General features: G+C 33.1%; 1 protein-coding gene across 1 annotated transcript; it reads right to left on the bottom strand.

Annotated features, from left to right (window-relative positions):
• Positions 1–1,263: 1,263 nt before the first annotated feature.
• Positions 1,264–14,152, bottom strand: GluProRS (Glutamyl-prolyl-tRNA synthetase). Its single transcript, XM_077444255.1, has 28 exons — positions 14,002–14,152; positions 13,521–13,862; positions 13,263–13,416; positions 12,176–12,307; positions 11,975–12,101; positions 11,704–11,896; positions 10,499–10,670; positions 10,265–10,423; positions 10,118–10,192; positions 9,899–10,043; positions 9,309–9,562; positions 9,019–9,226; positions 8,753–8,944; positions 6,177–6,344; positions 5,870–6,097; positions 5,560–5,787; positions 5,279–5,485; positions 4,991–5,206; positions 4,699–4,914; positions 4,444–4,617; positions 4,091–4,351; positions 3,819–4,019; positions 3,475–3,732; positions 3,267–3,393; positions 2,954–3,195; positions 2,717–2,877; positions 2,496–2,639; positions 1,264–2,414 (listed from the first exon to the last, which is right to left on the bottom strand). Exons 1-28 carry the CDS (start codon positions 14,036–14,038, stop codon positions 2,249–2,251), a joined length of 5,187 nt encoding a protein of 1,728 aa, XP_077300381.1. The 5' UTR covers positions 14,039–14,152; the 3' UTR covers positions 1,264–2,248.
• Between the last annotated feature and the right edge of the window lie 189 nt (positions 14,153–14,341).

Genomic DNA, 14,341 nt, shown 5'->3' with positions numbered 1-14,341 from the left:
ACTAAATACATGTTTATTTTGGTCAAAGGATTATTCCGCAAAAAGCGATGTCGCGCAAGTTACTAAAATCTCGATCACGGAACATCTGGCACTCCGGTTCTCGTTAGTGCGGTATTTCGCGTTGATAGCTTTCGATTGATGGAGTTTTTGGGTGCCAGATGTTCCGTGATCGAGATTTTAGTGACTTGCGCGAGACCGCTTTTTGCGGAATAATCATCGAACTGTTTATTTTTAAACAGTATGCTAATTTCCACATTTTCTCTTATTATTAATGACATTATCATCATGTGCAAATTATTAGTTTTTTTAGATAAATATAGCAAAGGCATTCTGTATACGGAACTACGGATATTTTTTATTTGCCTCGAACGACCGTCTACACTCCACACACAGTGACGCAGTGACTCCATTCGCAAGTGACAGAGTAGCAGGTAAACTGAAGCTGGCGACCACGGGACCACAGCAGATAAGCGTCTGCCCCAAACTGAACTACGAACAGAATCTGCTCACCGTGTGGTGAGCGGGATAAAAAAACACTTGTTGATTATTAACGAGTCACCAATAATTCATGTGGGGCAGTGCCCCGGAAAAAAATCATGTGGGGTAGTGCTCCGGTTGCCCTTAAAGACGAGTCGCCCCTGCCTGTTCATATTTTTTTTACATACCTCGTTTACGTTTCACTTCACGATTACAATTCAGGAAAAAGTTTGCCTCTTATCCGATCGTTTTCATACTTTGCCATATTGCTCATTTTGGTCATCAATATAAGTAAATGGAGCCTCCGCCATTACGATAGAGATAAAATATCGTATAAGAAGCATTTCAGGTCCGAAGATTTTTGATCTCGGTGACAGTTGGTATTCATTAATTTTATACATAGATGGCGGTAGTAAAAAAAAAATATTGGTGTTTTTATTCAAAATAATAATTTTATATACAAATTATACAAGAGGTATGTTTTTAAAAACTTTTTTTTCCATTACTATTATTTTTCATCATATATTATTATTTTCGTTGTTCCGTTTTTTTTCAAATTACGTGGGAAATACTTTGTAAAACTGCGTGTTAGATTTTTTGTTATTTTCAATTTAATTGTGTGATAATTATCTAATTTTTCGTTGGGTGTAGGACTTACCGGTAAAACACTCGCCACAGAACAAACTTTGGACTTAATACAATTACTATTACAGTAGAAGACCTTTTACAAGGCTATTCTGTTTTACTTTGCTAATTTCAAATACACAAGTGCTTTCAATGCAATTTGTATATGTATTGATTTTTTTATTATTACGTCAGAATAAACTTCATAATTACATTTTTGTATATTTTATATACTTATATAACGGACAGATACAATATTTCTGTATAATAACAAAAGAATAATGTACTTTGGAATTCATGATCGATTAACTTTATCCTATCGATTTCTTATGAATATAATTTTTTTATCATATTCTTTCAAAATCCATAGAACGAGTCAAGTGTTATTGTTGACTTAAACACTTAAAATATATGTACTGGTGTTAATTAAATATTGGCGTCAGCTTTTTCTAATAAATTTTCCTTTTTCCTTCTTTTTTCATAACACACATACGATTTTCTAAGAAATTCAAGATTGTTTTATGTGTATTTTGAAGTAATAAAAACTACTATGTATTATGTTGCATATAAGAAAATGTTAAAGGTGATTGAACGAATCTTCTTGTTTGGTATATTCCACAAATCCTTGAAGTTGAATCTTTTGCTATCAAAATGAACTCGTGTATTTCAATGAAAAACTTCACAATACATATATGCAATTATTTAAACTGCCTTTAAGTAAGCCAGGGCCAAAAAATGTCTTCTACAAAAGATGAAAATCAACAAGTGCGACCTCACCACTCGTACACACAAATATTTAAATGTTTGACGTAGAATACTTAAGATTATTGATTATTTATAATTAAAATGATTTTTATACTTAATCACATTTTTTACTGCATTCACGTATTCCATAATGCGTGTTTATTAAAACTGTCGTGAAAAAAAACTAGTCATTGTTCAAATTTTAACACCTCGTGGCAAAAACGACAAATAAAATATGTAAAGATTTTTTTATTATTTTATCTTACATTGTAAATAAATAAAATAAAACACAATTTTTACAAAAAGCACATGTATAAAATGAGAATTAAAGTCAGTCAATGTGTGTGTGTGTGTTTTTTTTTCAAGCGAAGAATCATATTATGAATTAAAAAAAAATGATACATTAGTAACTACGACCGAAAAGAGTGAAAAACTGCGGTTTCGACGAACAAGCTGGATGTATACATTTAGCTGGCAATGGCACTTTTGGTTGATCGAATGGGATACACAAAGCTTTAGCTCCCATAGCTGGTGTTTTTCCATCAGCAGCTTCACCCTCAACTTCAGTTCTAAAATTTATTTCATACGTATAAATATATCATATCACAAACAAGATTTACATTTAAACAACTATACAAATATATACATACCTTGCACTGTCTTTCTTGATGGCATCCTCGCAAGGTTCGTTACCACAATATGGCGCTAATATTATATTCTTACCGTCCAAAACTGTATTGAATTGTTCCCAACTTTCGACTCGGATCATATGAGCATCTCGTTCAACAGTTGCCCTAATGAATATTAATTAATATAAATATCAATTATGTCATTATTATGTTTCATAAATAATCTGTATTGAGTAACTCACTTATTCAACATATCCTTATGAATAGTATCTAATAATTGTACAATGTCATTTATAGCGGTGCTTCTATTGATTGTTATTTTAGCACCTGAATCTCTTCTTACGGCGACTAATTGTCCTTTCGCCATATCTTTAGGACCTAATTCAATACGTATGGGAACCCCCTATTGGAAACAATTTAAATATAAAAAAAAACAGTCAAGATTTCATTTACTATTAAATTTAAAAACAAATTTAAACCTTCAATTCCCAATGATTGAATTTCCAACCAGGCGAATAATTGTCTCTATAATCTCCCTGTACACGAACATTTGCTGCATCTAAATCATTTTCTAATTTTGAACAGCTATCGAGGAGTGCTTTTCTATCAGCTGGAGTTGTTGAAGCAGTTATGCCACACGGGACAACAACGGCTTGAACAGACGCTACTCGAGGCGGTAGCACAAGACCTTGATTGTCTCCATGTACCATTATCATTACACCTACAAAATAAATTACCAATATAAAGAGATTCTTAACAAAAGATAAAGCGTTACGGGCGATATAGATTTACCGATAGTTCTAGTAGTGAGACCCCAAGAATTTTGGAAAACGTATTTTTTCTCTTGAGTATCGGGATCTTCGAAAATGATCTCGAACATTTTTGCAAAGTTCTGACCTAAATGATGGCTCGTAGCACCCTGAAAACAAACACGAATCAAGTAATCATTTAAAACAACAACATTCATATAAAAAAGGTACAAGATAATTATTGGGCATACTTGAATTCCACGACCACTAGCAGCCACAAATGCTTCAACGGTTGTGGTGTAATCACCTCCGGCAAACTTTTCTTTTTCTGTTTTACGTCCTTTCACCACAGGCAAAGCCAGCAAGTCGGTATATACACGAGCATACAAGTCTAAAATTTGCAAAACTTCTACGTCCGCAGCTTCTTTAGAAGCAAAAGCAGTGTGTCCCTCTTGCCATAAAAATTCTCTGCTTCTCAAAAATGGTTGTGGATGTTGGAATTCCCATCGCTATTAATCAAAATACATATATACATACAAAATACTCTTTTTGAGGAAGAAATTTATATATTTTTTTCTAAATATATGATACTCACGACAACATTATTCCATTGGTTAAGCCGAAGAGGTAGATCTCTGTAAGATTGAATCCATTTGGCATAAGCTGGATACATTACAGTCTCCGATGTAGGACGAACAGCTATCGGTTCGGCTAAATCACTCTCACCGCTTTTCGTCACCCAAGCTACTTCTGGAGCGAAATCTGCAATGTGCGTTTTTTCCCGTTCCAGAGCAGCCTAATATAAATATACATTAGAATTGCATAAAATAAAATATACAATACACATTTTTTGTGTATTCGACTTACCTTTGATACGAATATGGGGAAATAACAATCTTTCACACCCAATTTCTTGATTTCTGCACTGAGGAATTCCCTTATCGAATCCCAAATGCTGTATGACCAAGGTCTGAGAATGTAACACCCTGACACGTCGTAATACTCGATCATTTCACCTTTGGTGATAACTTGCGAATACCAATCGGGCAAATCTGTCTCTTTCTGTGCTTCAAGGCCAAGTCTTGTTTGTCCCTTTGCAGGTGCAGCCAGTTTATCTTTAGCTGGAGCCTAAAAATGAAAAAAATTTTATATATTTTTTATTTTAAAAGGTTTTTTTTATACTCTTGTAATATTTAAAATATATATGTACATATATTTACCTCTTTCTTTTTCGAATCTACAGCGGCATTGCCTGGAGGAGTTTTCTCTTTTTTAGGAGCTTTTGCTGCTGCGGGTTTAGTTGGTTTACCGGCTGCAGGGAAATCAGTACCTGTTACTTTCTTATATTCAGCTTTCAACTCTAATAATGTCTTAACCGCAGCATCAACAGCATCCTCAAAAACAAAACAAAAAATATATAATACAATAATTATTCTTATTAGATCTTATAATAAAATTTGATAATCAATTAATACCTTTGAAGCTTTATTAGACTTTAAATCCCTGACTTTATTTCCTTGTTCTGTAATTTTATTCGTCAGTTCATTAGAAGCTCCATCTTCGGTGGTTTGTTTAGGTGGAGATTTCGCTGATTCTTTTGGTTTTTCTTCCACTGAAGGCTTTGTATTGACGGTCCAATCTTTACCTGAAAGATTCTTATATTCAGCCTTCAGAGAGAGAAGGGCTTGAACCTGAAATATAAACGGTATACGTGAGACATAATTTAAGGTAAAATTTTATTTAAATTAGTGTATGCAAAATTAATACCTCAGTATCAATTGTTTTTTTATCCGATTTTTCAGATTTAAGTTTGCGTATTTTATCGCCCTGCTCCGTAATTTTTATTAATATAGCATCCATATTATTAGCGGCAATTGTTGCAGTTATCGGTGCTGGTGTTGCCGAAGTAGGTTTCGTATCGGGAGTCCAATCTTTGCCGGTGGCTTTCTTGTACTCCGATTTTAAAGCCAGGAGTGTTTTAACCTAAGAAATCAAATCACACGTATAAAAATACAATAAAAAAGGAACATAAGCAATAAGCATTTATGTAACTACCTCAGGTTCGAGCGTTTTCTTATCAGCTTTGTCTTGTTTGAGCTGTCTAATTTTATCGCCTTGTGCAGCTATCTTTTCGAGAATTGAATTTTCGTCGTTAGATACAGCAGGTACTGTCTCAACCTTTGCAATGGGTTTTGTATCAGGAGTCCAATCGACTCCACTAACCTTTTTATAATCAGCTTTAAAAGCTAACAATTTTTGTACCTAAACAAGTACACAGATTTAGTAACATTTAATTGCAAAATTTATACAGGGTAGGAATCTCATTCAATTTATACCTCAGGTTCGATTGCTTTTTTATCAGCCTTTTCTTGTTTGAGCTTTCTGATTGTATCTCCTTGTTTCACAATGTTATCTAGAATCTCATTAACACTGCCCTGAGCTGTGGAAGCAGGAGCAGAAGCTGGTACAGGAGCGGAGGCTTGTGCAGCAGGTTTGGTATCCGGAGTCCAATCAATGCCACTAACCTTTTTATATTCGGCTTTCAATGATAATAATTTTTGCACCTACATAAGTATATTACAATAACAAAATTAATTTCAGGCAATTGATTTCACATAATTTTTTTTTTAAATCAATTATGTATACCTCTGGTTCAATAGTTTTTTTATCAGCCTTTTCTTGTTTGAGCTTTCTGATTGTATCGCCTTGTTTTGCAATATTACCTAGAATCTCATTAACACCTCCCTGAGCTGTAGAAGCAGGAGAAGAAGTTAGTGCAGGAGCGGAAGCTTGTGCAGTCGGTTTGGCATCAGGAGTCCAAGCAACTCCTGTCAACTTTTTATAATCTTCTTTGAGATTGAGTAAAAGTTTCACCTGAATCAAAAACATATGAATTATTTCCTATTTTTATTAGTACAGATATGTAATATAAAAAAATGTAAGTTTGGCTAACCTCAGGTTCAATGGCTTTTTTATCAGCTTTGTCTTGTTTCAACTGTCTGATCTTATCACCCTGGCGAGTTATTTCAATTAATATTGTATCTACACCATTCGATGGAGCGGTCGTACTCGGGACTGAAGCAATTGGTTTGGAAGAAGCAGAATCAGCAACTGCAGTTTTCTGCAATATCAACCAATTTCATAATAATTTTAAAATGTACATGTATGTATGTAATCAAAAATTTACTGCTTAGTATGAATAAAAACTGAATGCACAATAATGGTACAATCCGGACTTTCACTCTTAAGTTTTTATGTATGTATATTCATTAATATAATTCAAAATCTTTACAGGTATTAGCACGATACATAAAAGATGACAGTGGCATCTGTTTACTGTGAACACGTTGTAAGTTCCACATGGCGAAGTAGTGGGGACGAGCGTGACGCTAACTGTGAAGTCAGGCGTATAAAACCATTGGAGAACATTTAAAAAGTAACAAATTTTAGACATTAAAATTAAAAACCCGGTTATAAAGAAAACACTTATATTTTTCTATTTCGGATATATGTAAATATGTAATTTGTAGTTCTGTAAAAAGTATTTAACTCGAATGAGTAATGTTTTAATCACAGGAACTTAAGAATCTGTTTGTAAATGTAAACTTATAAAATGTGTACAATAAGTTGTATGAATATACTGATTCCTACTATTATTATACCAAATCTGCTCTTTATTTGAACAAAAAATATTCACAAATTTGATTTTATTACGTATTACTTATTAAGGTTTGACCTTTTTTGCAAAACTACTTATGTCCATGTGAGCGTATTTAGATATCGGTATAATATTTTGGATGAAAAATTTACATATAAACTAACCGAGTTGAAAATTATGTTAAAATATATATTTCAATATTTATGAATTGTACATATGAGCCGTTTTAATAACACTGTTCGACAAATGATGACTTTTTTTTGGTTCAGAGACGAGACATGACTTTTCTTATAGATCTATGCTCAGTGAACACGAATCTGGCAATAAAAAATTTTGATTGGCTCGAGATTCGGAGATATAAATCGCGCGATTTCTCTATATCTTCGTGTTGTTCGGTCGATGTCTCAAAATCTGTCAATTTCCTGTCAATGTCAAAATGAATATTGGAATCTATAGTCAGGTATTTTAACTTTCATTTATAGTACTTTTCTGCTATCAAATCTCTCTTAAGTAGTCGTCCAGTTCAAATCAAAAGTACGTATTTTCACTTGGGATTTTTTCCCACTGTTAATACTATTTTATATTGAATATTTTCTATTGAAACATGTTTATTGGGATAGTGTTCTAGTCACACTATTTTTTGTTTTCGTTTAAAAGGGTTAATTGGAAGTGTGCTGACTTTTAAATCGGTAAAATTGCGAGATAAAAGCTCGTATTAGTATTAACACGAATCTGAATTGAATTAATAGGGATAATATATTAAATTTTCTTTTTATGAAAATTAAATAAAATTCCACTTAGAAAAATCATATTTCGACTATTCGTTTATTTTATCGAGGTAAGCCAATTATCAATAGAATTTTTGTTATTAATCCACAAGTTTTTCGTTTAACAATATTTAAAAATACTGGTGGCCTGTAATACGTTTATTCTGCTTTTCCGAGATTCTGGACATATGTATCTGTATATCATTCTGGACATATATATGTATTGTATTTTTGGAACTGAAAATTGGACTTTCGCCGATTTTTGAAATATAACAGCTCATGTGTATGTATGTGTTTCGTTATTCAATGTAATAAACAAATAAGCTAAACTTATTACATTTAAAATTTTATATATATCCCAGTTCAAGTATATATTTCGTTTGTTCATAAACAGACTATTTTATTCATACACGAACCAATCTGTCCAGTTATATTGTACACAAAAGAACAAATTTACAAACGAACTAGTTTGTTGAGGCACAAACACAAGTATTCACAATTGCTTGTCCCATTCTCCATTATCTGTTTTATATGTAGGCATATTCAGAGTTGAAATATTAAAAAAAAATTGCGGAAACGGGAATTAAAGTAACCTCGTAATGCGGTTTTATATTTCAAATACTTTGCATTTTGGCAGTAAAAGTTTCATGCAGTACCTGGGGGGAGTCTATTTGACTATTAACACTTAAACTAGAGCCAATAGTTCGTGAATGAACAAACTAGTATGTTCATGAACAAACCCTAGTGAAAACTTGGATTGTAATTTCGGATTATATATTTCGTAAAATGACTTTCAAAAGCAAGTCGTGCTACAAATTGACGATCCCTGCAATGATTTTAAAACTGGTTTAAAAAATGAAATGAAAAAAAATAGACAAATGTATGCTAGCTGTCAGTGCAATCACATGTCAGGCAAAATAGTGTATTGAATGATTTTTGAGGAGATTTGAATTTAATAATTGAAAAATTAAAAGCATTTCTGCTTTACATCCAGATCCAAACAAAAATAAATCTTTCTATTATTTTTAATATAGCTTATAAGATGTTGCAATTATGTATAATTAATTGCTAACAAATCTTTTATGAAATAATGATAAATATTACCTGTAGAGTTGGATTTTCTTTAGTATGTCCATCAGGGATGTGGAATAATATGCAAGGTTGAGCTCGTCCGGTGATTTCCGTTGCTGGTTTATAGCCCACGTCAACCTTGAAGAACCCTTTGCGTTGAAGTTGTATTATATCGCCTTTCTTGAGAGACGCTAATGAAGGATCACCCAACATGGACATTTCCGTCTGTACATAACATAAGATTGAGCAAACACATGATAAAAAGCGTAAAGAAAGTGTTAATTGATATTATTACTTACTCTGGTATTGTGACCGATGTACTGTTTAAAGTCCTCGTCTTTACCGAGAACACCTTTAGAAATTATATGATCGAAGAATACACAGTAAGTGGGTGTGAAAGGAGCTGAAGGTGCTTCTGCCAACCATGTGATTTTGAGAGTTTTCTTGAAATCCTTATCGTCTAGATTTGTGTTGGCGTCTATCGAAGTTACCGTTCCATCCGATGATCTGCGAATTAAATTATTAAAATTATTTAAAAACATAATAATAAATTATGAAGAATTTTTCTATATAGATATTGATATCTAACCTGTGAATCTTTTCAATTTTAATATTTCCCCAATTTATAAAAGTAGTATTTTCTCCTTCTTTGAGAGTTTTGGCGTCAGCTTGATCAATAAGGATTTTAGGGCCGGTCCATACAATCTTTTCGCCAACTTCTGGATTTTTTGGATGACACGGTATTTTGACAGCTTCGTATTTGTCAATATTTTTAATGTTGACTGTTACAGGAGCTGGGGTGCAATCCAGAGCAGTGTACCGAGGAGCGATTGGATCGATCACCTACAATAAAACTTACCTATTTAAAGATATCTAACATAAAAAGCACTGAAAAAAATTAGGTTTATGATAATAGCTCTGTAATTTTTTTAATTTTACTAATTCGAACCAGCCGAGCTGTATACTTGGGATTAATGAAATGATTTTTTAAGATTTAGAGTAGAATCCACATGATAATCTTAGAAAGGTGAATGGAAATGAGTTAATTTGTTATACGATCCTAATCTGGTATCGAAAGGTTTTAGTTTTTCAATTATTCATCATAATGTATTAAACTTGTATAACGATGGATATTGAGAAACCTAACCTAATAAGCTTTGAATAATTAATTTCTAAGACCTTTTTATTGAACGCCCATATTTTATCCCATTCCATAAAGACGACAGATCTCGAAGAGCCTTGAGCAATAATAAATTGTTTCAACCCTTCTACGGTCATACCACGTCGTAAAACACCACGCACAGTTGGAAACCGGGGATCATCCCTAAAAACAGCACATAGCAACATAAACAATAAGAACATTAGCATATTAAGTACAAAGAGAAACTGAAAACTAACCATCCATCAACATGTCCATTTTCTACAAACCATGTTAGTTTCCTTTTTGATAGCACTGTATTCGTCATACTAAGTCTAAAAAAACCAAAAAAACTTATTATAATGATCAACATCTGATTTATGATTTGGACTTATGATTTAAATAACCTGCTGTATTCCCAAATGTATGGTTTTCGCAATCCTAATGCTTCAATGAACCAATAAAACTGTGGATCCCTATCGTGGTATTCCATAGTCCTTAAAACGTGAGTTACATTTTCAACTGCATCTACAATTGGACAGGCGAAGTCGTACGTAGGATAAACTCTAAAATGTCAACCAGTTAATTATAAATTATATATAAATTCAAGTATATAATATAAATATTAGAATGAAACTCACTTGTACTGAGTACCAGTACGTGGATGCGGTTCAGGCTTGCACCGATAAATAGTCGGATCTCTCATACAACCGTTGAGAGATTGCATATCGATTTTGGCTCTTACGCAACACTTAATACCGATATCACTACCGTTTTTCATTTCGGTCCATAGTTTTAGATTTTTGTCGACGGCTGCAAGTTTTAATTTACATATGAGTTATATCATTAAATTGTGCTTAACCCTTTGACTGCTACAACAACGATAAATCGTTGTTTTGAAATCGGCGAAGATTGCTACGACGATCGTTGTTGACGTCATTAATTGTCGTATTTCAATACTTTCTTTGAGCCACCAGCGCATCAGTGGCACGAAACATTTTTTTTATATACGTATTTATATTTATTTTTCAATCAAGCTTTATAAATATTTATCAATTTTTTAAATAAAAGCTCTTCAATTTCGGGTTCATCATCAAAGTAAATTTCGGGTTCATTGTCAATGTCATATAAGGAGTTATTACTTGGGAATTGATTATTGTCGATAAATCCATTTTCAGAATCAGTAGAGCTGCTGATTTGTCGAGTTCCTCGGCGAGGAGCTATTATTTCGCTTTCATCACTTTCACTGTCCGATATCATTTTGCAGAGTTAAAATAAATGGCAAAAAACAATAGAAATCCGCTTTCAATTATATAGGTCACGAGACGTCACGAATTCATGCAATCAATCAAATGCAACTGAAATGCATACAAAATGTTTATGATACATGTTGAAAAATTATTTGATTATTAGAAACTTCGCATCCTTGTGTGTCTCGCTCATACGTACACAATTAAAACCAAGAAAGAAAGAGAGAAAGACCGCTACCTGTTTCGAATATATCGCATGTTGTAAGGATACATCGATATCTAAAAATAGATTATTGAAAAGAATAAAGCGTCGGAAAACAATTGTCAAAACTTATTTAGTGTATATATGTAGGTATCTCTTTCGCACGCACGCATGTAAAAGCAAGACAGAAAGAGAGAGCACGAGTCCACGACTGCTTCTTAGAAATGTATATAAAGTATTATAAAAATTACGAGTGTTCGGCGAAGTAAGTATGTAAAAAAAAATATTATATTTATTTTTTTTCAAAATAATTACAAATGTTAGCATTTTTCGCTTGGACATTGAAAAACCTCGTAGCAGCCAAAGGGTTAAAATATTCGGTTGCTAATCTTACAATTGTTTCTATTGGCACTATCAACTTTTTGCTCCCTTTCAGTCTTCATCTGTTCCGGAAGAGTGTCATCAACGAACGCTTTCCCTTCTTTGATGAGACGTTCACACATATCCAACATTAGATCGAAATATTGGGACGTATGGGTGAAGATATCTGGTTTGATATCTAACATTTCTACATCTTCTAAAATCACCTGAAGTCATGCGTTATTACAATTGAAACGTCACAGAAGAAATGGTACTAAAATGAGAAGTAACCGATATAATAATACCTTTTCGAAGTGTACATTCTCTTTAGCCGGATTTGTATCGTCGAATCTCATGATGAGTTTTCCTTTAAATGCTTGTTGATAGTATTGGTTTAAAAGTGCGGCTTTGGCATGTCCGATGTGAAGATATCTAAACATATAAACATTTTAATATACGTATTTCATTTGATTGAAAGTATGTAATTCATTTAGAAAATTAAATACCCAGAGGCTTCTGGAGGGAATCGAACGATGACTTTACCCATCTCAGCTCCAGGTAAATCGACGAATTTTCCTTCTTGTAAACGTCCGCCTGTTTCCGGTGTTGCCTCTTTCTTAGTTCTGTTTGACTTTTCACTGAAATTTATATTCATATTTAGTACAAAACTAAATAAATAAATGAAAAACAAAAATTGGGATCATTTTTTGTCATCCTACAGACTGGAACATAGTACTCTTATTGAGACATATGAGCATGCTATTGACAAACGCGAATATTTAAAATACTGTGGTGTGTTCATTGAAGATAATATTTCATTGGCGTATTGGAAAAAATCGGGAGCTTAACAGCCTTTTCAGAGAAGCTTTTCTTGTTTTATAAAAATTAATTTTATAAAAATTAGCAGAATATGAAGCAAGAATAGACACTGAGGAGTGTTTTTGGAAGATTAGAATTAAAAGTTGCCGATTAAAATTAGGATTATTTCCTACTTTGGCCAAATTGCCAGGAAGAATGTGGAGAGTCTAGAGAAGCTGATAGTCACCAGAACACTATAGGGAAGGCGAACGAGAGGACAGTCTCACATAAAATGGTCAGATCAAATTAAAGAACTGACGGGATTGTCCTTAAATGCTGCGTTTAGCTTGGCACAATACCCGGAGGAGCAGAGGCAGATCGTCCATCGGATTCCAGATGATAGAAATGACCACAACACTCAACATTCAGTAAACCGAGAAGAAGTAGTAATAATTGCTCAGCTGAGCTACTTTCAGTAGTACAAATGTTGTTTTGAATTTTATAGAATCCATAGATTTTTATATATCTAGTAATAAAATTGTTTTCTCTCTACCCTATTTTTAAAAATGATATCTACTATTGCTTTACTAACTTATTTAGAATTGATTAAGTGATTGGAACTTCTATTAGTATCTAGTAAGTAGGTAGAAAATAAAGATAGGCTCGTAAGCACACACAAAGGTGACTTAGTTGAATAATTATAGGTGGTGACTGGAACTGGTGGCTAATGGGCCAAGATAGAAGTTGATTGTAAGATTAATAATGATGATAATATATGTATATTCGATTCCATACTCATTTTTTCCTTTAGAAGACGGTTGTACTTTAACATTTTCACTCAAAGTTTTGATTCCAGCAACGACTGGAGCTTGGGAGTTGATCAATTTCATCCACCGTGAAACATTTTTTAACGAAGCCTTCTTAGAAAGTTCTGCGTACGGTTTTGAGACTGAAATTAAACGTTATCTAAAATTGTTATCAAACCAAATAAAACACCAAATCGAGGATTATAAATCTGATGTAACATAGTTGAAATATTAAAAATTAGCTCACCATATAGAGTACTGAACACGGCCAAATCTGCAATCGTCAATCTGTTCGCGACCAGATAAGTCAACGAACCCAATACTTTATCGAAGTATTGCAAAAGATCAGACAGGTCGCTGTGGACCACCGACGAAAAAGATAACCAATGATCGCAAACTATCCATTCTAGGGATGTAGATCCTCCAATATTGGCACTGTCAGCCTGTCTCGCCAATATCCTCAAGATGTCGTTTTGAGTTTCATAAACTTTGATGCTACCATCATCGAGTTTCACTTTCGATTCGGATCCCCACACGATCTTGATGGGTATCTGTTTAGTTTTGAGGAGTTCACACACGAAAACTGCCGCTGAAATTAATAATACATTTATTGATAAAAATATCTGTGGGAAAATCGTACCGGTGAAACTAAAATAGATCTAACCTGAAAGTATGAGAATACAAAACTTGTACAATATAAATAAAAATGAGTGTTATATTGAAAATACCTGCAGGAGGGTTGTCTTTCTTAAAATGCACTTCCATGGTGGCTGGACCAGCTTAGTCGAAACACTTCAGATGGTTTTATCTTGCTGATGCAACTGACAGCAAACGGCAACGTGCTATGCTTCTCCAATAGGAATGTGGTAGTGTATGCGTGTAATATTTATTGAATATTTTTTACACCACCTATTGACAACTAACTATTACTAATTCAAACCATAGATGCAAACCATTATATTTAATTTTTTTATCAATTAATGTTTTCAGTAATTCTGTCAGATTCACTATTGTAGATCTGAAATACAAATTTAAAAGGTTTTTATAACAATAAGTTATCTTTGATAT

The sequence above is a fragment of the Arctopsyche grandis genome, chromosome 13, assembly GCF_051622035.1.
Source record: "Arctopsyche grandis isolate Sample6627 chromosome 13, ASM5162203v2, whole genome shotgun sequence".
Classification (NCBI taxonomy): domain Eukaryota; kingdom Metazoa; phylum Arthropoda; class Insecta; order Trichoptera; family Hydropsychidae; genus Arctopsyche; species Arctopsyche grandis.
The sequence above is the reverse complement of the archived record's forward strand: the minus strand, read 5'-3'. Positions and strand labels throughout refer to the sequence as shown.